This window comes from Ixodes scapularis, unplaced genomic scaffold (genome assembly GCF_016920785.2).
Source record: "Ixodes scapularis isolate PalLabHiFi unplaced genomic scaffold, ASM1692078v2 PGA_scaffold4__175_contigs__length_147842914, whole genome shotgun sequence".
Taxonomy (NCBI): Eukaryota; Metazoa; Arthropoda; class Arachnida; order Ixodida; family Ixodidae; genus Ixodes; species Ixodes scapularis.
The window spans coordinates 102,420,521-102,447,517 of NW_024609879.1; the positions used below are offsets into that span (position 1 = coordinate 102,420,521).

Here is a 26,997-nt window from a genome sequence, read left to right on the forward strand (position 1 = left end):
TCCTAAGTTTTTTTTTTTTTTTTTTTTTTTTTCTTTTTTTTTTTTCGAATTTAGCTCTAAAAGATAATCGAAACCTTCGACCTTTTCGAACTTTATGTAGAAAGAAATTCGAAATCTTCGAATTTATCGACCTTTATGTCTTTAAGAATTCAAAACGTTCGATTTTTCGAATTTTAGGTCCAAAGAAATTTGAAACATTCGAAATTATAAATTTTAAATTAGGGAAGTTCGGAATCTTCGAATTTATCGAACTTCAAGTAAACAAATATTCGAAATAATCGACCCCGAACTTTTAGAAACCGTGAAAGCTTCGAACTTTTCGATTTCGAAGCCCCACGATATCGGAAAGTTGCGAATTTTTCGAAGTTGAACCTCCGTACGGTCGAAAAATATCGAAACCTTTCGATTTCGAACATCTGTTCGGTTCGAAAATATCGAAACATTTCGAATTCGAAGCTAGGGTGGTTCGCGGCATCCCTAGCAAATATGCATAAAAACAAAGTGTGGGTGTTCCAATATGGCGGCGTCTAGGCTCGACACGACGAACTAAGCCAAGATGTACAACGTGACGTCACGAAATAGGAGAAGGAACCGGAGGCACCGGAGGCGCGCCGGTCGGCGGCCTGCCGGAATCCCCGCCGTCTCCGCACATGCTCCGCACACCGGTTTCACTGGGTTTCACAACCCTCCTTGTTCGCAACAATGAATGAGCCGCGTGGCGGCGAAACTTTCCACCGGCACTGCCTCGGTCGTTTCCTCGCTACCGCTGCTCTTCCGCGGCGGAATTTCAAGGTCGACGCCTGCGAGACGGCTGCCTCTATCCAGTGCTCCTGCTTGGACCGCACGAACGCCGCTAGCGGTGACAACTTTCCTATCCTCCCCAGTTATCTGTGAGCAACAGGATCGCCGAGTCGCCCAGGTAGGTGCCTCTTCCATTCAATCTCCTCCGATTCGGATGGCGTCTGCTCCGCTGGTCTGCTCCGTGTCGTCTGCAGCGTCGTGAGCGCCGCCATCTTTAGAACCCGTGCCGGCGTTCTCTTGGCATCTTGAAGTTATCCGAAAAAAAGAGCGCGGTGGCACTCCGTACCATACGATACAGTAAAATATAGTGCGAATGGATTGCTGTGACGGAGATTTGCTGCGTTTTCGGTGTCGTCACTTGAACTAGGGATTTTAAAAAAGAGCTCTTGTGTACGCGAGCGCACTGCACTGAAAGGCCGCAGTAATAAAAACACAAAACATAAAAGCACAAATCTTCGTTTCTTATTTTTATTTTCATTGACTATTTTCACCGCAGAGTTTCGGAACACCAAAAATGTTTGTCACCTAAGGAATTTATTTTATTTTTTTTTTTCCTTCAAGAGGGGCATTTGTAAATACTGAGAAATGTGTGTGGCCTAGCTTTCCTTCGAATCTGATTTCTACGAAAAGATAGAGGTTCGTTGTTTTCTAGCTCTTCCTAGACATGATCATTTCTGCCATTAATATTTACTATTAAATAATGCATGCTAATAGGGACTTTTTTGTTCCGCGTACCGCACCACCGTTCAGGCGATACCGTGACCATGGGGCGCGCGCTTATAAGCATGCTGCTAAAGCTCCAGCAGTGCGCTACGCGGAATTGCAAAAGTCCCCAATAGTGGGCATGAACTTGGAATATAGACATATGCGGAACCTTTCACGGCGGAAGGGGTAATTCAGATGCTGGCAATCGTGTTTTTTATTTGTGTGTGTGCGTGCGTGCGTGCGTGCGTGCGTGCGTATACGTGCGTGTATTTTTAAAGAAAAACGGACTTCCAAAAGGCAGTACCATCTGGTGAAACTAAATGTTATGATTATGTGGCGTTGCACGAAGGTTTTAAACTATTATTTGAGACGAATAAAAAATTTTAGTCCCGCCGAGGGAGAGAGAGAGAGACAGAGAAAAAAAAAAAGGGGGGGGGGGGGGGGAGCGAGCGCGAGGCGAGTTTTGCTGGGCTGGCGCAGATACCAGCTCTCATTAATTGCATAGGTCGTAGGGTAATGCACGGCCCGCGCGGTGAGATAAGATAAAGCACGCAGGTTTAAGTTGATCGAATATGGAAATGAATAATGTACTGTATGTACGTGCGCGTGAAATTTGATCGAAATAATATATGCTACAGTTCAAATAATATTATTTAACACACGTGTATATGTGTGCCTTGAATACCATAAGTGTTCGCTTATTTTAATATATATATTTTTGTTTTTGTTTATTGGGTAGAAACGGTTATTCTTTTTCTTGCCGTTTCTTCTTCGGCTTGAGTTTAGGAAAAGACGAACTATTGTATGAATGCATCCATTCATATCCATATGGAGAAATAAATCGATGTGTTTTTTTTTGTTGCTGTTTTAATTTTAGCAAATGCGCGTTATAAGTTAATTGGGTAGTGAGAGGTGTCGAACCGTTTCAATATGAGCGCAGAACGGACGTCTTCCTGTCAAGTTTCAAGGAACACTCTATGCCAATCATTCAGACCCTCTCCACGACCCCCGCAGTTCCCTTCCCTTCCTTTCCCCTCGCTTTCTAGCGTCACGCGACTCGACGCATCTGCTCGGCGACGTGTTGCGCGTAATTGCATCCCCATCTGCTATGAAATGCGGGGGACGTTCTCGCCCAAGTATTCCAAGCAAGGAAAACCTGTAGCGAACCTGTACGCTCACACGCATCGCGCAGCGGCGCGAACAAAACCCAGGATTGACCGAGGACCCGGAAATTGCACATTTCGTAGCCGTTACAAAACTGCCCTTTTCGAAATAGAAATTTGGGGACATTGTTTTTTCTTTGTTGATTTAGCCATATTTGTCTTTTTGGTGACCTTTCGTGTATGTGCAGAAGTCTTCCCTTCCCATTGATGCTGAATTTATATATATATACATATATAGAAAGGTACAACTTGGACTGAGCCCTCCCACAGCCTCTTCCTTGCTCTGGATAAGACCTTTTCTGTGTACTCTCGTCCCCAGTCACCTAACAGGCGTATCCGGTATGGGCGACGAAAAAATTATCCAACGTTTCAACCTGCAAATAGTAAAAAAAATAAAGGGGAGGCAAAACAAGAAACTGTGGCGGTTACGCTTATATCCTAAATGCCTTCTATTGGCGTGGAAAAGGCAAAACAATGTTTTCGCCCATACTGGAAGTGACGTCAATTCAAGATGGCGGCGCACTTGCAGAAAAGGTCTATACACGTTTGCAAGTCCGGCTTCAGGGAGCTGCCATCTTGCTCGCTGGGGTGCGCTCGGACGCGTCCTAATCCGATTGCGAAGCCTTGTAAAGGCGTCATAATCGGATTATGGCCGCGCCCAAGCGCACCCCACTGGGCAAGATGGTGGCGCCCTGAGACCGGACTTGCAAACCTGTATACACTCCGTGCGGGAACTATAGGGGGCGCTCTGAAAAACGCGCGCAGCGCCGCTAGCGGAGGAGCTGGCGTTCGACTGTGAGGCGCGCTCAGCAGCCTGCGGCGCCTTTTCGCATGCCAAGCTGTGGCGGCGGAAGCGCGCACGGACGAAATTTTTGCTTTTTGAGCCGATAAGTTGAGGGTGACATTGCATAATTGCTGGGGCAGAAGGGCATTTAGCTGTTCTCCACTTCTTATATATTGAGTTTGAGTCGTAATTAGGGGTAATTTCTCTAGTTGCGGCCGAAAAAGGAGTTGGAGTAATTTTCCGAAAAACAAAGACGGCCGCCACCTTAATTGCTCTGAGTGGGAAATTTATTTCGCTCGTCGCTGTTAACCTAGGGGTGCTGCAAAGATGATATTTGGAGGCGAGTGAGATGTTCACTAAGTTTGTGCACGAAGAGTGCCAAGTTTCTTTAAGACAGCAGGTGTGAAAGTTATGTTTCTAACGAATAAAGAAATAAAGCTGCACGGGATATCCAATATTGGACCCTAAATGTTGTGTTATAGCGGGCTGTGCAAAGTGCAGATTTGGGCAGACAGGTGCTTGGACTTGACAGTAACATGACAAAGCACTTATTATAGAAAAAAAAAAAAAAAAGGTGGCATAGGGAAACCAGGTGAAAATTTGGTTTGGGCGGCGTAACTCAAAGGGAACCGGTTTTGATGATGAAAAGGCTGTCAAGAGAATACCACTGGTCGGGGGAGGTGGAGACTTTAGAGGTAGGAAGGAACTAGTGGACTGTACTTCCAATTGAAACAACTTTACGAAAGGTGGTTCCAAAGCCGAGAAAACAAAGTTGTCGGCCAACACACGGTTTGGCCGCCAAGGGCTTTTGCGGTCAGCTGTTGTGTAATACCCTGTTGTGCGAGGTGCTGATTTTCAGCGCACAGGTACTTTGACATGACCGTCACTTGGCACAACACTTATTATAACAAAAAGAGTTTTCATGGCGAAACTAGGTGGAAATTTAGTTTGGACGGCGCAACAAAATGGGAACTGGTTTTGACCGTCAAAGGCTGTCAGATAATACCACTCATCGTGGCAGGTGCACACTATACAGGTAGGAAGGGACCAGTGGACGGTACTTCCAGTTCGAACCACTTTGCGATAGGTAGCTTTAAAGCCGAGAGAAAAAAAAAAAAAGTTGTCTACAGAACTCGGGGTATCAGCGTTTCCACATCCAAAAGGAGGCTGATCAAGAAAGAAAGCACACCACATAAACTTTCATACTCAAACGTCGATTCTCCAGTGATTCCGAATTTCATTGTTTTTTTTTTTTTTTTTTTTTTTTTTTTTTTTTTTTTTAGATTTATATTTGTCACTTTTTTTACTTTTCGAATCTTTCTTCGTGAAGTGCAGATTGCGTGCCATACTTGTCCGGAAATATCATCGACACGTAGGATGGGGACGGAACTTTTTTGGAGGGCATTCCTCCAACGAAATTGGCACCGCAGACTTGCGAGTGTGGGTTCGTCCCATCGGCGCTGACACATGTAGGCGTTACTGGTACGAAAACAAACGCAGAGCGCAAAGCGGCAGTGCAGAATATGTCAGCCGTGCCGACACAGTGGCAGACATGATCGGGAAACCAAATTTCTCACGTCGTACGGCACGGCTCCATCGTTGTCGCTGTCCCACAAAACATCGGCGAGGTGAAAAACTGTGAAACTTTGTCTCCACGAGATACGACGCATTACTATTGAAGCACTTAATGACGCAGCACAGCTTCATGCTATGAACTCAGCGCTACCGCAACACTCCGACTTCAATGCGTACCAACGTACGCGGCGTGGTTTCGGTTTCGTTTTCTCTGGGGTTCTCGCTGCCTACCTTCGGTACCGGCCGCGCGGCGGCGCGCCAGTCGCGTCGCACGGAGTGTTATCCGTTTGCAGGGCAGCCGACATGGGCGTACCAACCGGGGGGGCAAGGGGGACGGGGGGGGGGGGGGGGGAGGGCAAGGCATGGGTTTTGCCCCCCCCCCCCCCCCCCCCCCCCCCCGAAACAGCCGCCACTGGGCAGGGCAAACACTGGCCGGCGGCGCCCAATGGATACCAAGGGCACCGCCCCCAGCACTGGGGAGGGGGGCGGGGGGGTTCCGGTTTGCCCCCCCCCTCCCACTCCAAAAACAAGCTGGTACGCCACTGGCAGTCCAGCATTTGCAAGAACCGGGAAAGAGCATTGCGCGGCAAAAATTTCGTTGGCCATGGCCCTTCATATGTAGTTCACAAGCAACCCCCCGGACTGTACTCGTTAGACAATAAAAGTACATTGTTCTTGCGTGGCTTCCTTCTTGGTTGCAGCTACACATTGTAAGGACCCATCATGCGTGCGGCTGCGAGGCGTCTTCTGCGGGTGCCCGCCCTGTGTGGGCGCTCGCTGAACTCCAGGAGGGCTCAGTCCAAGCTGTACCCTCTCAGCTCCGAGCAGGTCTTCGAGCGGGAGGACAGGTACGGAGCCCACAACTACCATCCGCTGCCAGTGGCCATCCACAGAGCCAAAGGTAAGCCTATGAGTTGAGCCATATCCAAAGCTATTGTGAGCAGTAGTCATAGGCCATACAAAGCATGGGCATGGGCACCCTACCATAGGTTTCACCTTACCACCGACCGCAGGGGATACTACGAGTTATCGGAGCCAATCCAAGACCGTGTGTGTGTGTTACATGATCTTGGAGAGGGACCGCAGCGATGGGCGTAGGGGGTTGACTGCGGTTGGTGAAACGGAAGTAATCTGCCATTTTAGAAATAATTGGCGCCGCCTGGCGGGAGATGGTGTTCGAGGATTCCAAGGATGAAAAAATGCGCGAACTAGGAAGGAGAGGAGAGGGCAAGGAGAATAGGAGGGTAGGAGAGGGCATGACGCCGGCCGCGTAGCCTCCACAAGCCATGCTCCCTTGACGCCTCGCCTCTTTCTCATTTTCCTCCTTACTCTCCTCAATTACCAGAGTAACGTGACCAGATCACGTGCCCGTAGCTAGCCTTCGTCTAGCCATGGGGTACTAGAATACACCACAGTCTATTTTTCGATCTGATAAAACCTACCGGACGGAGCGCGCGCAAGCCTGCAAGGGGTCCTTCTGCAATCAACCATCCATCTCACACGTGACATGTCACGCGCACCAATTGCCAGAGAGATCTACGGTCATGTTGGCCACAACATCGTTTAAACTTTTTATGACTAGGCTTCACCAATATTGCAACGTGCCCTCTCCTAGTACTTTTAACCAGGTTATTGAACCGAACCCGAACCGAAAACCGGAAAAAAAAAAAAACGTTATTTTCTCTCGAACCGGAGTTGAACCGGAACGAAATAATTTTTTTCGCTCCGGAGTGGAACCGATATGTTTTCCATGCGGTTTTCGGTTCATACTCGAAGTCAGGTCGCGTCAAGAGTGCGTACCAAAAAACACATGTAACCTAAAGAGAAAAACAACAAAAAATGTAATATATATATATATATATATATATATATATATATATATATATATATATATATATATATATATATATATATATTCGCATAATCCGGAGAAAGCCGTGCGCTTGTTAAGCAACTACGTGTCCAATGTGTTATGTGCCTGATTAGGAAGCTAGGATTGAAGAAACCAATGGTTGATTGTCCAAGGCGGTGGATGTTCACGCTGCATATGCTCACCAGGCTACTTGAACTGAGAGGCTTCGCTGGAGAGTTGCTCTCAAAAGAAGAAAGCTCCAGGTCGGCTGAAGACGTATGGGCGGAAGTCGAAATGCTCGCAGTATCGCTTCGCCCGGCAGAAGTGGCGACGAAGACATTGCAGAATGAACAGTTCACTGTAGGAGGTTTCTACGGAGCATGGCTGAGATATTTCATGAACACTTCCCAGATATCGTCGCCGTTAGCAAAGGCCTTTGTCCAGTCAATGAGAAAGAGGGAGCGACAACTTCTTGACATGGACGTCTTCTGTGCAGCAGTGTACATTGGTCCCCGCTACCGCCATGTTTTCACCCCTGAGCGAAACATATCGGGCCACGTTGCATTTCACAAAGGCTTGGAGGCGGATCGCAGCTCTGCAATGCGAGCAAGATTCTACGTTGTCTTGTCTTCTGAAACTGCGGCGGCTCCAGAAGATCCGGCAGACGTCCTGGAAGCGCTCCTCAAGGAAAAAGAGGTTGAGGCTGGAGTGCACGTTCGAGGTAACAGTAACCCCCTTTATATAGCATGCCTCCTGGAAATGCTAGACAAGGAGCCGCGGTTTTCAAGGGACGCTAACGTGTTGCAGTTTTGGGAAGAGAGACAGGAGCGCCATCCAGAACTCGGCGCATTGGCGCAAGTAGCCCTGGGAGTGCCTGCGACCCAGGCCAGCGTGGAGCGAGCCTTTTCTGCACTGAAGTTCATTTTATCGTCTCAGAGGTGCCGTTTTTCCCCGGATATGCTTGACGATGTTCAGCTTCTTCGGTCAGCTGTCTGACATTGAACCGCGCTCCAGCCGCGTCCCGAGGTGCCCCAGCACTAGCTCGTTGGTTCCACACAGTAATGCGAGACTTTGCTTTTTATATGTGCCACTTGTATAAAATATGCATAGTTTATCTTTTGCAGTCGTCAATTGTTTTTGCAGCATATGAGTACGAACCGGTTCAAACCGGTTTGAACCTTTATTTTTTTCACTTCGGAGTTGAACCGGAGCTGAACCGTTTTTCCTGAACCGGAACGAAAACCGGAACGAAAAACATTTCGGTTTGACCATAGCTATGGTTTGACCATAGGCTATGGTTTGACACCCTGCTTCTGACCTCCTTGGGGGAGGGGCATCTTAGAACGAACTTTGGGGCAAAAAGATAAGCCACAATTGACCTTTTTCGTTTACTCTCGTCCCAGCCACCTGGTAGGCATATCCGGTAGGGGCGACGAAAAAATAATGATTCATTTCAACCTGCAAATAGTAAAAAAATAGACGGGAGGCAAAACGAGATTGGGTAGCGGTTCCGCTTATATCCTAAATGTCTTCTATTGGCGTGGCGACAGCAAAACAAAATTTTCGCCCATACTGGAAGTGACGACAATTCAAGAATGCGGCGCCATTCCCGCGTTTTCGGATGAATCCGAAAAAGTCCGAAAAGAGAGACTTTGGGGGAACCAAATCAGTGTCACCACAGTTCAATAGAGTCAGCAGGATCTTTCCGCCTTCGTCGAGGGAGTGCCCGCGCTCGCTGGAGCATGTTCACACATATTTTCATACCAGAACTTCCTGAACCGTCGATTTCCTAAAATGGGGTTCTAGCAGATGGCACGGGCGACGGCGGAAATGCAGGCGAGCGGGCGAGGCTTTTCTCTCTCTGTCTCTTTTGTGTCACGTGGTACATGCTGCGGGGGCAAGGAGTAACAAAACTAATAAATAATAATGTGCTTGTGATTTGAGTTTTTTTTTTTTTTTTTTTTTTTTTTTTTTTTTTTTTTTTCATTGTCTTTGTAAGCGCACAACTGGCGTTTGTGGTGCTATTCGCAGCTCGAGGCAGACGAAAAACAGGTGTCATTTTTACCCTGATTTGTTTTAGATTTCTGCCGGCATCGCTTCCTTTGTGTGGGGTTGCAAAACGCTCTTATTTTATAGACTTCATTAAACCAGTTGCAATTTCATGCGACCGCGATCATGTGCTGGTTTGAGTCCTTATGGGGGTCGACTGATGTCTTAATTGCGTCCCTTAGGCTGGGGCACCACTGCGAACAGTATTTAGGCAACAAATGGCGATTCCTCCTAACGGGGTCTTTAAATAAGGGCAGAATACACGAATTAAATAATTAATTAATGGTTAAATATTGTTGGTACTGTCTTCAGTCTTCTAACCGACTTTCAACTAAGCGCGTCTATATTTACCAAAAAAAGAAACCGACCGTCTTTGTCGATTCAATACGTCTAACGATACTAAAATAAGCGCGAAAGCTACGAACCCTGCACATAAACTCTCAATGTTTTTGAGTTCCCACATCTGCTCACGAGCGCTGTGATGGGCATTGCGCATGTGTAGAACCTCATTCTTAGAAGAGCGAAGCGTTTTACGCAGGCTCCGTAAGCGCGACATCAGAAATCGTTCGCAGCTTAGGAGGCTGTAGTAGTAGGTGCGGTCTGTTTTCGATGTTCCTCGGGTATTGCGCATTGCTCTGGAATGTTGTCGGCTGTTGTGTATAGGGGGAACTCCTAGATAAACAACCCGCCATAAAAGAGGTCTACTGACGAGGGTTGCGTCTTGGGGTTTGCTCGCAAACAACTTGCTGGCAATAAAATACCGCCCCAGGTGCCGGGTTCTTTATCAGGCCCCCATCCGTATATGCTCGTGAAATGAGGCTTCCATAACCCATCCAGATCACAAGTTGTGTATCTTGTTGTCAAAAGTATACAGGCGTGAGAATAAAGATCCGTGAGACGCCGGGAGTTTGTGAGCACGAACTCTGACAACAAAACTGTACCTCTCACTATGATTCACAAAAGTTTAAACTGCTTTTTAATTCGAACAAATTAATTTTCAGAAAAAAACTACGTGAAAATGCACTAATGCAGTTTGTGCAGGGGAGTTATACGGCAAGGCTGACTTAATGTAGGTGGTTAATCCTGACAATGAGTCAGATAATTAACTAAAATATGTTGATTAACTTTTTAATCAGTAAAAATAAGTATATAGTTTAAATTAGAAATTTGCTGAGCGTCATCGTAAACTACTAAATCAGTCAGATGTAGAAAGACTTGACGCACGGGGGGAGCGCAGGGATACGTCAAAGCGGATCATAATCGTAGCATCCATGTTTTGGCACCGCTAGCCTTGTGCCTGCTGAGTCTAAGTTGTTTGTAATTACTTTGTTTAGAGTTATTCTTTGTAGGTTTCTTGCTGTAAAGTCGGCGTCTAAAAGTCCTTCGTTATATACTTCGTTGTAAGTTTCTTTTGCTAAAGTCAGCGTCTGCAAGTTCTTCGTTATAAGAACTTCGTTGTGGTTTCTTTGTTGGTAGGTTTCTTGTTGTAAAGTCAGCGTCTGCAAGTGGTTTGTTATGTAACTTCGTTGTATGTTTTCTGTTGTAACTATTTTTGTTGTAATAACTTCGATGTAATCTTTCTAACGTAAATTATTCATCCTAATAACTTAGTTGTGTAAGCAGTTCGTAGTAAAATTATTATTTGCAATACATTCGTTGTAGGTTTTGTTAGATAATATTCATTGAAACAACTTCAGTTACGTTTTCGTAGTATGTCATTCGTTGTAATACCCTCGACGTGAGTTCTTTGTTTCAAATTTGTCGGTGTAATACGTATGCTGCAAGCTCCTAGCTTTAATAAGTTCGTTGGCAAGTCAGCACCCTCATGTGGTGTAGCCGGATAGGAAATGGAAGAACGTCGATAAAGCCGCACGTCTTTCGTCTTTCATTCTGTTCATCTTTTATTTCTCCAGGTCTATACTCTCCTTTATTCTATTTCGTAGTAACCCATGTCTATAGTTAATCCTCCTCGTGACTTGGACACCCGTGACTGTGGTGTGGGGATCTGGCCATCCATTGACACACATTGAACTTGTGTGTGACAGGTTGTATACTTGTGACGCGAAGTTCTTCACAGGTAATTTTAAGTAGTTCACAGAGGAGTGTAGTGCAGATTACTACTGGCTAGCCATTTCTTTGTCTTTCGCCCCGTGTGCGTGCATCCCTCCTAAGAACTGCCAGCCGTCCACAGGCCTGACAAACATGACTTTAACGATTGATTGATTGATTGATTGATTGATTGATTGATTGATTGATTGATTTGTTGATCGATCGCAGGAGTCCACGTGTGGGACGTGGAGGGTCGGCAGTACTTCGACTTCCTGAGCGCGTACAGCGCGGTGAACCAGGGCCACTGCCACCCGAAGATCGTGCAGACGCTCCGGGAGCAGGCGGAGTACGTGACCCTCACATCCCGGGCCTTCTACAACACGGCGCTCGGGGAGTTCGAGGAGTACCTGTGCGGCCTGTTGGGCTACGACAAGGTGCTACCCATGAACACCGGTGGGTGCGGCCTCTTGGAAGTGACGTCGGGACGGTTGGACGGGCATGGTGTTTCTTGCGCGGTCTCAAGACCCAAACTGCTCCTGAGCTTGCGCTAAATGTTGCGTGGAAGGTTTGGTTCGCCTAGGTTAGCCCCAGGGGGGTAAAGACGGGAGCAGAACGCGGCAAAAAGTAAGCGCTGACATCGGTGGTCCTAAAAGAAAGAATGAAAATGAGAGTGAAAGGAAAATAGAAAGAAAGCAGACGATATAGTTAGGCGCGTTGGCTTGGCCGCGATGAGCTAATTATATTACTAACTCTATGGTTAGCATACGGCAGGAACAAATAAGTAACCCAAACCAAATGCACCAACATTTTTTTTTTTTTTTTTTTTTTTACAGTGTTAGTTGTATTGAGTTTGCTCTGGGCGAGTGTCGTGTTGCCTAAAACGAACCGAGTGTACGCCGGCTTATCGTAGTTAGCTTTTGCGCCTAAAGGGCGCCACCTGCTCTTTTTCGCCTTCGGTCGCCCATTCGCTCGGTCTCACCCTGGTTGTTAGGATGGAAAGCTGTTCTGTGTGGGATCGCCTTTCGCGAAGGATGCGGCGGCCGAAACATACGCCGGAGGAAGGAAAGGCTGCTCTACGGCGTAAACGCGCCCGTGAGAGAAAATGTCGTCGATGTGTAGGCGCCGACGGTCGCACCTTCGGTGTTAGGTTGGAACGCACGCACTATCATCGACGGACTGTCTGACGCTATCAATTCGTATCGCGTCACGCAATCATCCTCTCAATTCTTTTTTTTTTTTTCACGGTGGTTGATTTACTTAAAAAATGGCTAATTGTGACCAATAGATATGGCTGAACTAGTAAATTTAAATGTTACGGTAAAATATTTTTTTACCAGCGTAGGGTACATACTTTTATGCTTTGGTCCTCGCACTTCTCTTTTGTTTGTTTCTGTTTCAAACGGAAACTTTTTACTGGCAATACTTGTTACGCGTTCGGTCTTGAAAACGAACCTATCCAGATTGCCACACTGCTCACTCCAATTGGTTGAAACAGGTGGGGCACACCACAGTTAATACAACACTGAAGAACTGGCCCCAGCGGCAGTACGGTTCCCTGGAACGGGCCTCCGACTGGAGTATTTAGCGTCCTATTCCACCTAGTGCCACTAAATAAGCTACGCTTCAGAGTAACGACACTTGGCCATTTTGTGTCGTAAAATCATGGTTGCCAGTTATCTGAAGCTTTATCTGAAATCACAGGAAACACTTTTCCGCTCTCTACAAATGTTTCAACAGTTCGTGACAGAGCAAAGCAATATTGCATGAGGTTCCTAACACCGAATCTAATGCTGAGGAAGTCGCACTTTTGAATCATGACGATCGGCAGTTGCGTCTGCTCTGCATACGAGCCAAAATGGCGGCGCCCACAAGAATGCCGGGGAACGGAGTGCCGATACTCTAAGCGCAGCTCATTCAGTGGCTCTAATTCCACCCATGCATCCAAAGTGGCCCCGAAGTGGCCACAAATGAAGTCAGGAACGCGCGGGATGTCATGCTGTCGGATGTCGCGATCCTGGCGGTTGGTCGTAGAAGTTTCCGGTCAAAGGGCACAAGAAGACGCGAGTGTTCGCTGTTGTCACGGGCTCACGGCAACCCGACTCCCGCCTGTCGAAGCTTTCCGCGAACTGTCAAGCTGTAGAGCGACCTGCAAGCGGAACGGGCGTCTGCCACGTGCGCCATCGCTGCTGGAACACCGCCAGGATCGCGACCGGCGGCATCGTGACACGTGTGTGACGTCACCATGGCGGAAATAGAGGTACCACTTTTTTGGACCCGGTAAAAACACCGGTCAGAGGAGACGCGTTCCTAGGCGCCATAGTTTTGGGTAACTCGAAATTCCGTGGAATAAATAAATAAAAGCTTACGCTGATTTCGGAAGAGAGACCTCGTTGATGATCTTCAGCCCTGTTTTACCAACAAGCCCGCGTTTGCCCACACCGGGTGTAGGCACTGCGCGTGCGCACAAACCGAATTGGCGCGAGGTGAAGCGTCTGCGCATGCGTGCCACGTCGACAGCAGCGCCAACAAAGCGGCGTAAGCGAAAGCTAGCGCCGTAAGCGAAATCTAATAATACCTCTTCCGTGCTTTATAGACGTGTCAAGTTTGGTTCGCCCAAAAAGAAAATCCGTATCCTTTCGTGGCCCTTTAAAAATACCGTCGTATACGGACTCGCAAACGAATCTGTGTTCCTGCCGTCCTTTGTGCGTAGAGATACGCGCCTGCCGGTTATTGTCATTATGCAGAGGGCTTTGTCTGTATGATTGATGTCCTATACAAGGCGATCGCTTCTAAAGCAAGCTATACGCCCTTCCCTCGAATGAAGATAATCTGTGCATTGGCGAAGCGCTCCGGTCCCTCAGAGTGTGTGCCCTTCAGATTGTCGGGCACCGCAGTGCGTCCGCCCTTCAGCGCCCCAAGGATGATACATTATTGATACCCCATTGGACTACCGTTGCCGCGGTGGCCGCGATCCGCGGGCGCATCCTTTTTTAAGGGCAGTAAAGACTACGCACACACACTTTTACAGCGAAGCTGTTAGCTAGTTTTCCCAGGATTGTGTCCCCCGCAAAGAAATGAAGACACCGAACTCTGGACACCTACCGCCATCTATGAGCGACGGCGGCAGGCCACATATCTGGGTGCCGCCGTCGCTCATAGATGGCGGCAGCCTTTCCACTCTGGCTCGCCGACTTGCGGCCGGCCATTACTTTCCATTGTACAGCTCCGCTGGTCTTCCTTCTTCACCAGAGTGGAACGGCTGAAAGTTTTCTTCCTTTTTTTCTCTTCTGAATAGCCAGACAGTTACGGCGTTGCTACATCATACAAAATACCGGCAGAGTTGTCTGCAGACACGATGACAGAATTATCTGAGGATACGCCACAGGCGTGTTCGAAGCGACTTCATAGTAGAGTTCCTGTATAGGCTCCCTACGGGAGCCAGAGTTGCGCATTTGTTTTTCCCGCGCCGCCACGCCGCTATTCGCCGAGATCCATCACGTGAGGAGCAAGGCATCCGTTGGCTTGCAAGAAAGCCACCTTTACGGTCGCTCCGCCGACGTTTCTCTTGCCCCGACGTATGTTCCCCTGCTTTCCGCCTCCTTTTCCTCCTCTCCTGTTTTCCATGCGCGGCGGCGCGCGCGGCGCCGCTATTCGCCAAATTTAGTCACGTGAGGAGCAAAGCATCCAGCTCGTGCGGGAAAGCCGGCCCTACGGCCACTCGCCGAGGCTGAATGCGCAACTCTGCTACCGTAGGTAGCTATACAGGAACTCTACTTCATACATGCTTCGAAGATGTCTGTAATGCGACTTTCATACAGGGAAGAAACACGACTCAGACACTGTCCGCAGGCTGTCTTCTGTATCATGTGTTAGCAGTGTGACAGGGGCCTAAGGGTGTCCTCAAGCACATATAGGTGTCCGTCATCTGTGCTTATGATCGTGCACAAAAAAAAAAATTGCTTGAAAATTATTTTTTTTTTACAAGAAAAAGCAAATTAGCGCGTTACGTTTCGCAGACCTGCAAAGCATTGAAGCAATAGCTTTCTTTCTTTTCTTTTTTTTTTTGTATTAGGCAGCATTTGTGCCGTTTTGACGACTATAATGATTCTTACATATCGATACACCAACAAACAGCTCCGACGTCACACCGCTGCGCGCAGACTCTTCCCTTAACGCTAATCGAGTTTCCGCGCACGCGCACTGCTGCCTACACGTTTTGTGGGCAGACGCGGACTTGTTTCTAAACAGCATGTTGGTTAATGCGGAGCGCAAGTTTGTCCACTTCTTCCGCAATGACTAAAAAAAAAAAATAGCGGGTAGATTTTGAGGGATCTAGCATTGGGGTCTACATCCACTATCCTTCCAATCAAAGCCAATCAGAACTCGGAGAAATTCTGACGTCATCGCAACCCCCTGCGCAAAAAGCAGACGACTTGAGCGAAACAGGTGCGCGGTTCGAAATAAACTGCGCATCGCCGGAGTCTCGGCTCAAATGTAGCGCTAGAGGTCTGAACCAGAGGCCAAAGTTTTAGAACTAACCGTCCTCTCCTTGAAAAAGTTATGTGATGCTTTTGAAAGTTTCGGCGGGAAAATGGCGGTCGACGGAGTCTTCGAATGCATGGAGCTGAATGGCGCGTCGGTTACCGAAATGGAAACTTCCAGAAAATCGCTTTCAACTTCTGGCTAGGATAACCGTTTAGTTCTGAAACTTCGGCATCTGGTTCGAACCACCAGCGCTGCTACGATATAGGCCTGCTTCTCTCGTCCAGGGCGACGCGAGAGCGCCCGTAAGACGCGCCTGTGTAATGCTTGCATCGCTCATGAAGCGCCACCGCAGCGTTCGATCATGCACGACGAGCCACGGTCGTTTACGAGCGTGCGTCAGCGTCTGTTCACGCGCACCTGAAAGAACTAAAACAAAGGTTTAAATAAACAAAGGAAAAATGCAGCTCGCGCTGTCCTATGAAGATGTTGAGAGGGATTTTCTTTTTAACTTTTTTCTTGTCGTTTCCTTTTTTTCGAAAAATGTTATCCATCAATGAAATTCTGCTTGCTTAACGTCCGCGAGCAACGGGAAAAAGCGCGATGACGCGCAAACCGAAACGCACCCGAGAAATATTCGTATTTGCTCGCCAGGGGCGCTTCCAAAACTTGGACTACAGCGGCAGAGAATGAGCGTTCAGCAAATCGTCGTTCATTTTTGCGGCAAAATGACATTAGATCTTTTTTTTTTCGGGTAACCGGGGGGGGGGGGGGGGGGGGGAAGAGAGAAAGGGACACACTGTAGAGACCGTGCGCCCACGTAGCTTCCGCAATGTCTGTAAAAAAAAAAAATAATAAACGAAAAAAAAAAAAGATAATCTGTTAACTCAGTAGGCCACCAACATCATCCCGGTGCTATCAGCGCTAATATTGCACATCCGTTAGCGAACAGATTGGAAAGGCCATGACTGAAACAAAGGATTCTCTCCAAGTGGAACCCTTCGGAGGTGTTGACGCACCAAGTGCTATCTCAGTGGCCGGGGTCTTTTCCTTGAACGGGTCCGAGCGATTGCAGTTCGCTCGCGTCCCGGAAAAGCAGAAAGCGTTACCGCGTGGTTGAAAGCGTACACAAACAAGTCAGTCTGAGCAGCTTTCAGGGCATATATAGACTCGATGGATTGTTTCAATTCTGTAATCTGTAAAATTTAATCTTCTGATGAACTGCATTCTCCAAATTAAAAGCAGAGTCGCGCATTTACTTAAAAAAACATACAACAATTATTTTTAAGCCAGAAGACCAACGTGGGGTGATATGCCACGCCAGAGACTGTCAGTTGTCGACAGTCTAGAGTTTTCACTGATCATACAAATTACACTTTGTGGATTCTGAAAAATTTCTTGATGGCGATGCACACCGCCGAGGCTTTACTACTTCTAAGATATTCCCAGTTATTCGTCGTCATCGCACGTGACCTAGGAAAAGAGAATGAAAACCCCGAGCGGACAGTTCTCAAGCGGCAGTTTTAATGCGAAAGCATTAACCGTCCCATGCACCGAAGCCGGCGTTATCTGATGTCTGTAGCAGCGAAAAACGGCACCTAAATACCCATTGGCTGAGCGAAACGAAACGTAAATTCAGATTGGCCGAACGAAACGGCATGTAAATTCCGATTGGCTGCAAAGCGGACGCGCCTCAGCAAAATAAAACGAAAAGGAAAGCACAGTAACGAAGGTGCCTCGTCACAGAAGCCGGCGGGACGCTCAAGGTCAAAGCGGACGCGCCTTAGAAATAAAACACAAAGAAAAGCACAGCAACGCAGATGCATCGTCACGGAAGCCGTGGAGCCGGCGGGGGTGCCGCGCCTGCGCGGTGGGGGAGAGTGATGTCACCGCCGGAGCGCCGTGTGAAAAAAAGGAAGACGTGGCGCGCTGCTTGTAAAAATGCGCTGCGTGTAGAATCCTTTTCTACACGTAAGCTTAAGTGTCTTCGTTCAATTTTCTCCTCGCGGTTTTCCTGGGGAAAAAAGCGGGCTTTTTAGTCGCACGTGCGTGTTCTTCACAGTCGGGTCCAGATGGGTCGTGTTTACGCCGAAATCTAGGCATTCATAAATGGTTCTTTTCATCATGCCTAAGGACTCATAATTTTGCTCGCGAGGGCAGTCTTGCGCGGGGTAGACGGCCCTTGTTTGACGGAGCTGTAATCGTGCAGCCTCACTTCCCATAGTTACGTAACCTGCATTCAAGTATATCTTGGTGCAAAACGCCGCCGTCAGCTTTATAACGTTTACGGTCGTACTTGTAAACTCCTTTTATGAATGAGCGCATCACAGCGTGGAGTGCATGCTACTATAAGGAATTTACCGACAGGACAATAACGGCAGGGCTTCTCTTTCGAATGCTTGGCTTCCAGCACGCGCTGGTTGCCTTCCGTCGTGCTTCGACTGTTCCTTTCACGATAGGGAGTTCACGCTGGAGGCGAGACAGCCGAGGAACCTCCCTCTCGCTCTTATCCTAGAGAGACGAGAAAACTCTATTTTTACGCCGGTTCTGCAGTGGAACTTAGCACGCCATGAACATCACATGTTATGGCTGCTTCACGCATCCCCTTCTTCTTACGCTACGTTACGATTCAAAAACTTACGCCACAAGCCCTGGGACGCGCGTATCTGCGCATTGAGGGAGATAGCCTGGCACGCGACATTTGAGATACGGTTGTTTCGCTGACTTACACGTAACGTAAGAAAACGAAAGATAAGGGAGCTGTCTGGTACGCCTTTAGTGAGGTATGTAGGGGGTCCATGTCGGGGGTAAATTATTTGCTAGCAGAAAAATATATTTCGGGTCAGTTCTGAAAATGCTGGATTAACCACACCACATACACTTCGCAGCATTGTTACCGCAAACAAACTATCGTTTTTTTTTTTGTTTTTTTTTTTTAATTTGTGGTAATTTTTGATGCCCGCCAGTACAAGACTGGCTTGGCAAGAGTGCTTGAGCCCCCAGTACCCTTTCGAAGCAAAATGCGAAAAAGCACCGAAGTCGTGTTCGCGCTTACAGCGTCGTGCGCAGTACTGTTGATCTGCCACATCTTGACAAGTGCGGCCATACCTGGCGAGAGTTACCTTTAAAAGTGGTCCGCGGAAAAATCAGAAGGCACGTCATCTTCGCGAGGCAACACATTTTTGTTTGCTCCGATTTGCAAGGATCTTTTTCGCGTTCCATCAGACCGCGCGCTCGAGAAGCTTGCGCTGAAGGCGGGTCTAGCGGGGCAACTGAATTCGCTGACAACACCTTGCCGTTCTCACCTTTTTAGAGACTAACTAGAATTTAATGAAAATTAAGATGTCCTTTTTAACAATTTGCCCTGCCATCTTAGTCATTTTTAGATCTTACACTGTCACCCCGAGTGATTCGATTATCACATCTATGTGCTATTCGCCTTGTAGTTTTGTGGGACCGATTGCCAAAGTATCAGAGCCTGCTCCTGGTATCCGACGCCATTCGTCTCCAAGCATTTGCGGACTTCGTCGGCCGCCAATTTCTCATTGACAATTTCCCAAAATCGCTTATATACTTTTTTAACGAGAAAACGACAAGCTTTCAAACTTCGGCATCTGGACCGCACCGCTACATTTGGACGCAGTTTGAGCATTCGGCAATGCGTATTTTAATTTTGCAATTCTTTCTTTACAGACCTTTCATGTTTTTGCCAAACGGCGTAGGTTGAAGGGGCCTAAATTTTTATGGCAACATTACTCACAAATACCCCCCTCCCCCTTTACCGCACACACTTAAAAATAAAATTATTTAAAGGTTGTGTGATCCCAGCAAAATCGGTATATTTGAAAATAGGCCCATCTGAGGGACACTTTCTTTATAAATAGGGATGGGGAATTCATAGCGTAACCTACCCATTAACTGATTAATGCTTTAATCTTGATTAATATATTAACCGGTTAAACATTGAGAAGAAAAAAAATTATACCGCGTAGACAAGAGAGTACATTTGTATGAAGGTCAAACTTTAGGTGAAATATTGGCCTAGAATAAACTGTAGGGACGAGATTTCCAGCTCGAAACAAGGGCAGAAGGTGTCTCGGCCGCTTGAACGGCGTGCGGATTTTCGTTTAGCCCAGCACAGACTATTGTGAACAATCAAAGGAGCTGTTTGCAACTGCAACTGAAGCAATAATCTGCGAGTGTGTGTCTTTGAACTATCCCTGTAGCTTCACATCGAGGTTCATTTATAACGTAATTTGTTATGACCATCAAAGACGCGCCGATTTGAAAAAAAAAACCTTGAAAGCAATTTTTTTAACAGTCTGGTCGGGACACGCGTCAAAAAAATCGATTTTACGCAAAAAACAAACAAATATTTTTTTATAGCAATATTGACGGCGCTAGACGCGATTTAGTTGGTAGTCACATCCTTTCCGCTTGTTTTTTCTCTCGGCATTTCGGGCGCGTGGGAGAGAAGTGGAAAGAGCGCATGACCATTCCGTGACGTCATGGACTTTGCGCGCAGAATTACATATCTCTCGCCGTCAATACTGCTGCTTTTTTTTTTTCGCGTATATTTTTTACATTTGTGTTTTAACCAGATTGTTATTTTTTTTTTCAGGGGCTTTTTAAAGTTATATTGTCCCGAAGAGTGAGGCAAAAAAAAAATGCGGTGGCTTATTTGCTCGGCTATACCAGGATATACGTAGCGTGAGCTTATGCGCACAGAATGAGAGGCGCTATCACGCGGCTCCGGTGCAGCGTCAGACTTGGCTACTGCGCAACGGAGGCGCACAGCTGGGCACGCGGCAGCGCCAGTGCATCTGCCGCGGCTATGACGTCACTCCTCTAAAATGCGCAGACCGGCGAGGCGCGCGCGGTGGCGGCGGAGCACGCGGCGGCGGCGGCGGTTCCGGCGCGCCAGCTGTGCGCCGTGTGACGTCACTGCGCCTCGCGCTCGCGCAGCACGGCTCTTTGAAAGCCACGCGAAACTGCTCAACCTCGTCCAGTGTAGCTCACGCTACAAAAACTGTCCACGCGACTTCCGGAATCTCTGATGTCACAATCTTTCGGGCCTTTGGTTCCTGTTTCAATTTGTTTGTTTGTTGTCGGTAATTATGTTATTCAGTGATGTCTCGACACCATATCTGAAAACTTGGCGCGAAAGAAATGAATAAATAAATTGTTTCTGGGGGCAGCGTTGCTTCTTGCATAACAGCAAGCGCCGTTTGTGCGCAGGTGTGGAGGCTGCCGAGACGGCGTGCAAGCTGGCCCGGCGCTGGGGCTACGACGTCAAGGGCATCCCAGCCAACCAGGCTAAGATGGTGTTTGCGGCCGAGAACTTTTGGGGCCGCAGCATCGCGGCCATTTCCGCCTCCACGGACCCCAGTAGCTACAAGGGATTCGGGCCGTACCTGCCCGGCATCGAGATAGTGCCGTACGACGACCTGCCCGCGCTCGAGGCAAGCCGCACCTTTGAGAGTTTTGTCGCCTTGCCGTCAGGGGGACTCTATACTTTTAATGCGAAAGCATTAACTGCCCCATGGAGCGAGCCGACGTCATCAGCTACGAAGCCGCACCAAACGGCACCTAAACTCCTATCTCGAAGTGACGCCGCGGTCTGGTGGCTCCCAGCTGTGAAGCCACGCGAAAAGTCTAGTCAAACGGCACCCAGTTTCCCTGATCCCAAAGGAGCAGAGTGTAGCCGAAATCTGATGGGTTTCGGCTTCGGTCCAGTTGGCTGGCGTACATCGTAGTTTCAAGGAACGAGGCTCCCATTGACCGCTGCGCGTCAGTTTCAACGACCACCACCCCATGGCACTGCGTGTCAACATCGCCATCGCGCCGGTAACACGCAGCGTCTAAGGTCAGAACGGCGAGGAGAGCGCGTGCTCGGCCGTGGACGCAAATACGCCGCAGAGGAATAAAGAGAGTGGACGAACGACGTGCATGCTTTCGCAATCACAACTCAATGAGTGCTTAGGTGTACTTGAAGCCTTTTTTAAGAAAAGCGGTGATAAACGAATGACAAGGGGTCCTAAACAAATGAAAAAGGGGTGAGAAAGAACCAATGCTGACGCATTTCTATCGGATCAATCCCGTTGATCGTCGAGCAATTCTTTACATTAGTATATTATTAAGCGCGATAGCATATCTAGCATTTAACCGCAAGATCGTATGCATCCGGTTCGTCGTGATAACTAAATTTAGCGGTGATACAATAGTAGACGCTTTCCGAAATGTGAAATGATGCATACTTAGGTAGATTATGCACAGCCACCATTCATTGGTCTCATCGCTTCCGGCGTGAAGCCCGTGATTGTTTTAGAGTTTGCGCCAAGCACCGATGCAGCACTCGAGTAAAACGTGTTTAGACGCAAGTACAGCCCAACTGCTGAAGCAGCGCTCGTGTCTAATGCGTGCTCACAGTGCATGACCAACTAAAGGCGGCCGCGCGTGATCTATGCATAATTTAAAAATTTCACAAAGGGTCTATAGGCAACAAAATCGATGACAGCAGGCTAAGAAACGCGATCACGTTGCATCTCATCTGGTATCAGCCAGAAAGACTGCACATCAAACACGTAGAGATCAACTTCAAGGCTATGCTCTCTAACAGCGTGCCCTGGCGGACCCCAACGTATGCTCGTTCATGGTGGAACCCATCCAAGGCGAAGCCGGAGTGGTGGTGCCATCCGAGGGGTACCTCAAGGGTGTCCGCCGGCTCTGCACCCAGCACAGGGTGCTCTTCATAGCCGACGAGATCCAGACCGGCTTGGGCCGCACAGGAAAGTGAGCAAACTTGGAGTCAATCACTCTTAATTTTTTTTTTTATTAGCAAAATTATTTATATTTTGTCTCACTACAACCGTGCAGTACAGCCAAAGCTACAGGGGAAATGGTGTATCCGGACCTGTTCAAGAGGAGGGAAAGGAGGAACGGGGGAATCCCAGCTCTTCTCTCCCGTTCCTCCTTTCCCTCCTCTTGAACAGGTTGGCATACACTCTTTCCCTTGCAGCTTTGGCTGCACTGCAGTTTTAGTGAGATGGAGCATGGGGGCACACAATTAACGTTATAGGCAGGATTCCGTGGTTTCGGAGTTAATTTTTCGGGAAATTTGAAGGGCCTTTTTCAGAGTTTGTTTTCCGATAAAAGATCAATGTTTATCAGTTTATTTTTGTTATATAATCCAACCTCTAAAATTTGGAGTTCAACTGTACTGTTTTCAATCTCTTTTAAATTCCGCATAAAAAATTTAAAAAAGTCATGACACAAACATACTTTAAATTCACCAGAACTCACCTGTATCACATATTCACATACTTCAAATTCTTCAGAACTCACATGTATCACATATTTCTGCAGCTGCATTTGGCGTAGACGCTTTGCTCAATCATAACTATCCCATGACAAATATTGCAAAGACGTATTGCATCAGTAACAGTCAATATTTTTGAATAATTGAACTCCTGAACATAGTACGGCAGTTGCTGGGAAGCTTCAGCTGCCCTTCAAATTTGGGAGTTTTTTGTGCCAAACCAACGACGGACATGTGGCACTTCAGCTGCCCTTCCCTCCATTGAAATATGTGGGTTAATAGCTGTTGCTCTTATAAAGCACTGCCCCTCCTTCCTCTATGAAGCACACAAATAGTATGGTTCAACTAGAAACCTAAACCATGGCTTTTGTCATGACCCACAGGTATCACGTGTTGTCCTGAACGAATCTTGACGAGCTTTAAACCCCTTCTGTCAGTAGTCAGAAATTTCAAAGAAACGAAACTGGCCTTTCTTCAGAACTGCGGACCCTGTGCTCTTATAAAAATTATTTGTAAAATTCAGTTGTTTTGTTTGTTGTTGTTTTGTAAGGATCTTGAAATTCTGACGAAAATTTAGAGAGTGTTTTTCGGATTTATTTGAGAAAACTGAACCATATTTAGGGGGTGTTCTCACCAACGTCACTATGTTCCACCATTTTGTTGTTATGAACTGTCTGGTGGTTGCCATAGGTAAGTATTTCAAGGATTCATCCAACATCATCCAATCCGTATCGAACATAAAGGCAGAATGGTGCGACGTGAAAATGCCGTAGAAAACAATTTTGGAGTTAAAGTGCCAGACCAGCTGAGGCGGCGGTCTAAACTTGCCCCCAGTCCCTAAAGCTGAGTCGGAGTAGGTGTACTTTTTCCCGCAATTGGCTTCGATCAAATTCAGGGTGCCTGGACCGGGGTTCAAGTCCACCAACGGGGGATTTGTAGGCCGGTGCTTCACCTTACTGCTATTAAAATACTATAGTAAATGGTGGTCACTATTACATTCTAGGACACGGTTCAGGCCTGTGTCCTGGAACACTTTCTTCCACCAGAAAAGGGAGAGGGAGGGAAGGCAGGAAATTGCTATTGACAAGTAATATCAGTGTTATGAAAGTCCTCTTTTACACTTTGCATACTAGTAAGAAACCTATAGATATGAGTAAAACTACAGAAACAAACATTTAAGTGGCCGTATGCAATTTGCAAAGCTAGGCAACGGTGGGGACCCTGACGTGGCACCTTTTCTTTCTGCATCCATTTAGGCGGCTTTGCGTCCATCACGACGACGTGCGTCCGGACATTGTGACCTTAGGCAAGGCGTTGTCTGGCGGCGTCTATCCGGTGTCCGCCGTGCTGGCAGACGACGAAGTCATGCTGGTCATCAAGCCCGGCGAGCACGGCTCCACTTACGGCGGCAACCCCCTCGGCGCCAGGGTGGCAATCACCGCGCTTCGGGTGGGTGGTCACGCACGACACCGATCCATAGAAATGTGGAGAAGCTCCTTCTGAACTTGGGACGGGCCTTTTTCGAGTCACGAACTTCGTCTGGGGGGTACTATGCAAACTACAAACGAAGGGCAGCCCAATGCATTTCCGTCCATCGGAACACATTGGCATTGTGCCGTTGTATTGGTTTTCATTGCTTTTATGCCCCATACTTCCGACACTCAAAAGAATAATCGTCAAAGGCAAACTAGTAAATATGCGTGAACAGGTGAGGACAATGTTGGTCGTGCAAGACAGTACCCTGCGAAAATGGCGACGGCAGTAAGAAACGGTCAGGGGAGAGTGTGCATGCAAGCACAGAGGCTTACTGGTAAAGGGTTCATTCTGAAATCCGAAGAACTGGTGGCAAGATAACTAGAAGAGCCGGTAGGTATTTTTAGCATAGCGTTGCCGTACAGAGCAGCATTGCTACAGGAAGTTTGCACAGCACCTTCAAAACAAGCTCTTCGGCGCTACTATGGAGTGTTGCCACGCCCATAGTAGCCTACAGCAGCATGGTGCTAAAACCGCCTAATACACCTCTACGGTAGCCTCTGCGGGGCAGCATTGAAAACGTAGGTTGAAAGTTAAATTCTTTGGTCTCAAACAACAAATGCCACAATTTTCCGATTACGAAGAAAGCCATTTTGAAATCGGTTCCATAGAGGAGTGCGGAAGAGACGACAGTGGTGACAGAAGCCGAATGACATACTTTATGCAGGTTCTTGAGGAGGAAAAGATGGCCGAAAATGCTGAACGCCTGGGTCACATACTCAGGGCAGAGCTGAACAAGCTGCCCAAGGACCGGGTACGACTGGTGCGCGGGAAAGGACTCCTCAATGCCATCGTGGTTGCACCAGGTAATGGCACGGTTTTGTTTAATGAGCTAGCACAAGGGGAAAAGGTGTAGCCTACTGTATTTATTAGCTGGGACGGTGACAAAAGGTTGCACTAATCAGTGAAGAAAAAAAAAACAGCTTGCTAATTAACCAGTCATTTTGTCACAGAGCTGCCGCACTGCCAACTATGGTCTGTTGCAAGCTCAGGATCCTCCCACAAACCTCTCCACTTGCCACGATTGGCGGTTTCCTCCTCTCCAGCATTTGCCCCTAGAGATTCTTCTGCTACTCTTAACCTGCAACAAACTATAGGGGCAAAACACTTGTCAGTAGATGAGGCTGATAAGGAACTGGAAGTTTGTCAGCTGTTGGCCTTATTTAACTTAACCATTGGGCTCTAGCCAGATATAAGGCAACTTGGGCAGACGAATTCCCAAAACCATAGTGTCTTGAACATTTTCCACTGCTTCATACGAGGGTTGACGAGAAAGAAGCGCACTGGGAATCCAGCATCTGTCTGTTGCCATTTGTCCAGATCTGGATGCCTGGGAGCTGTGCCTTCAGCTGAAGGAGAAAGGACTGCTCGCCAAGCCGACCCACGGGGACAAGATTCGCCTGGCGCCACCCTTGGTTATCACGGAGGAAGAACTGCGCCAGTGCATTAACATCATCGGCGATGCCATCACCCAGTACAAGAGGCCATGACTGTTTCCCCCTTTATCCAACATCGTCTTCCAATTAAAAACAAACGACCTAAGCAATTCACGGTTGTGATGAATTTGGCGCTTTAGGCTGCCAAGCTTGTTATGCATCATTTGTCTCCGAGACAAAATGGCGGCATACCAGTTGGCATGCCTGCAACTCTAACGGATTGATGGAGATGTCAGTTCCAGTTGCATGGCTCACATATGTACCAGGAAGAAACTCATATCGGACATGTGACTATATGGTCACGCGACCCAAACATTTGAGAGTCGTATCTACAATTAATGCGAAGGAAGTCGGAAACTAAGAAATGAACAATATGAAATGGTGGCACATCACATGTGCTACTATTCTAAATAAGAGAGATCATTCAAACAAAAAGAGTACTTCTTTTCTCTCGCTTGTTTTGGATCTTTTTATGGAACATAAGTTTCTTCCTTGCGCTTTATGTTCCGGTTTAGCTAGAGCCATACATGTCTGGATTTACAGAGGAGCTGATATAAATAAGGTCAAAGTCCCACTCACTTTATAAACACTTTCGTTTTCTCTCTCGTTTTCTTGCCACTACTAAGATGGCGGACATAGTTCTCGTTGCGCTACTAGATGGCGCTCTGCATTTCGCATATGGTCTATTGCAGTTTGGATTGGATTAGATTTTCGTGGCACAAGAGCATCTAAGGCTTTAATGTGCCAGGTACATAAATTATTGCTGAAAAGGGTTAGGGAGAAGAAAGAGTTCTAGCAGCATATGATAGGATAAAATTATGAACATGAGGTGTGTATAAGTGTAAAAGGTATGAACATGAATTCAGGGACCTAAAATAGAATTACAGCCAGCGTAGAAGGCTGATTGCTTTGAGGAAATTAAAAACACAAGAGTGTGGAATAAGAGCTTCATCGCCAAGTAGAATCATGAGATGTAATGGGGTATGCTCCTTGTATAGCTGCGAAAAATGGTTATGGTGTTTTGGGCCATATGCATTACATTCAAGTAAAATATGATGTATGGTTCAAGGGTTATGGCAATCCTAACATTCCGGGGCATCTTCGCCATGCGAAAAAATTCCCGTGCGTTAGTCGCATATGGCCAATCCTTAGACGGCAGAGAACCACCTCGTAGAAACATCCGTGATGCCAGGCACTCTGCCATTCCTTCAGTAAGTGCTTCACAGCATGCAACTTGGTTACTTTGCGAT

The 26,997-nt window shown here is 47.4% G+C and overlaps 1 protein-coding gene across 1 annotated transcript; it reads left to right on the forward strand.

The window, feature by feature from the left end:
• The first annotated feature begins 568 nt into the window (after nucleotides 1-568).
• Nucleotides 569-25,857, forward strand: LOC8031560 (ornithine aminotransferase, mitochondrial). The gene is made up of 8 exons (XM_029985335.3): nucleotides 569-919; nucleotides 5,730-5,929; nucleotides 11,207-11,431; nucleotides 20,699-20,922; nucleotides 22,080-22,252; nucleotides 24,035-24,227; nucleotides 24,979-25,117; nucleotides 25,632-25,857. Exons 2-8 carry the CDS (start codon nucleotides 5,752-5,754, stop codon nucleotides 25,799-25,801), a joined length of 1,302 nt encoding a protein of 433 aa, XP_029841195.2. The 5' UTR covers nucleotides 569-919; nucleotides 5,730-5,751; the 3' UTR covers nucleotides 25,802-25,857.
• The last annotated feature ends 1,140 nt before the right edge of the window (nucleotides 25,858-26,997 follow it).

What these genes read in the sequence shown, in the direction of transcription:
- LOC8031560 (XM_029985335.3), top strand. Translation starts at nt 5,752, where the DNA reads ATGCGTGCGGCTGCGAGGCGTCTTCTGCGGGTGCCCGCCCTGTGTGGG. An exon ending in TGGCAATCACCGCGCTTCGG is followed by an intron (nt 24,228 to 24,978) that starts GTGGGTGGTCAC and finishes TACTTTATGCAG; the next exon opens with GTTCTTGAGGAGGAAAAGAT. An exon ending in TGCCATCGTGGTTGCACCAG is followed by an intron (nt 25,118 to 25,631) that starts GTAATGGCACGG and finishes CCATTTGTCCAG; the next exon opens with ATCTGGATGCCTGGGAGCTG.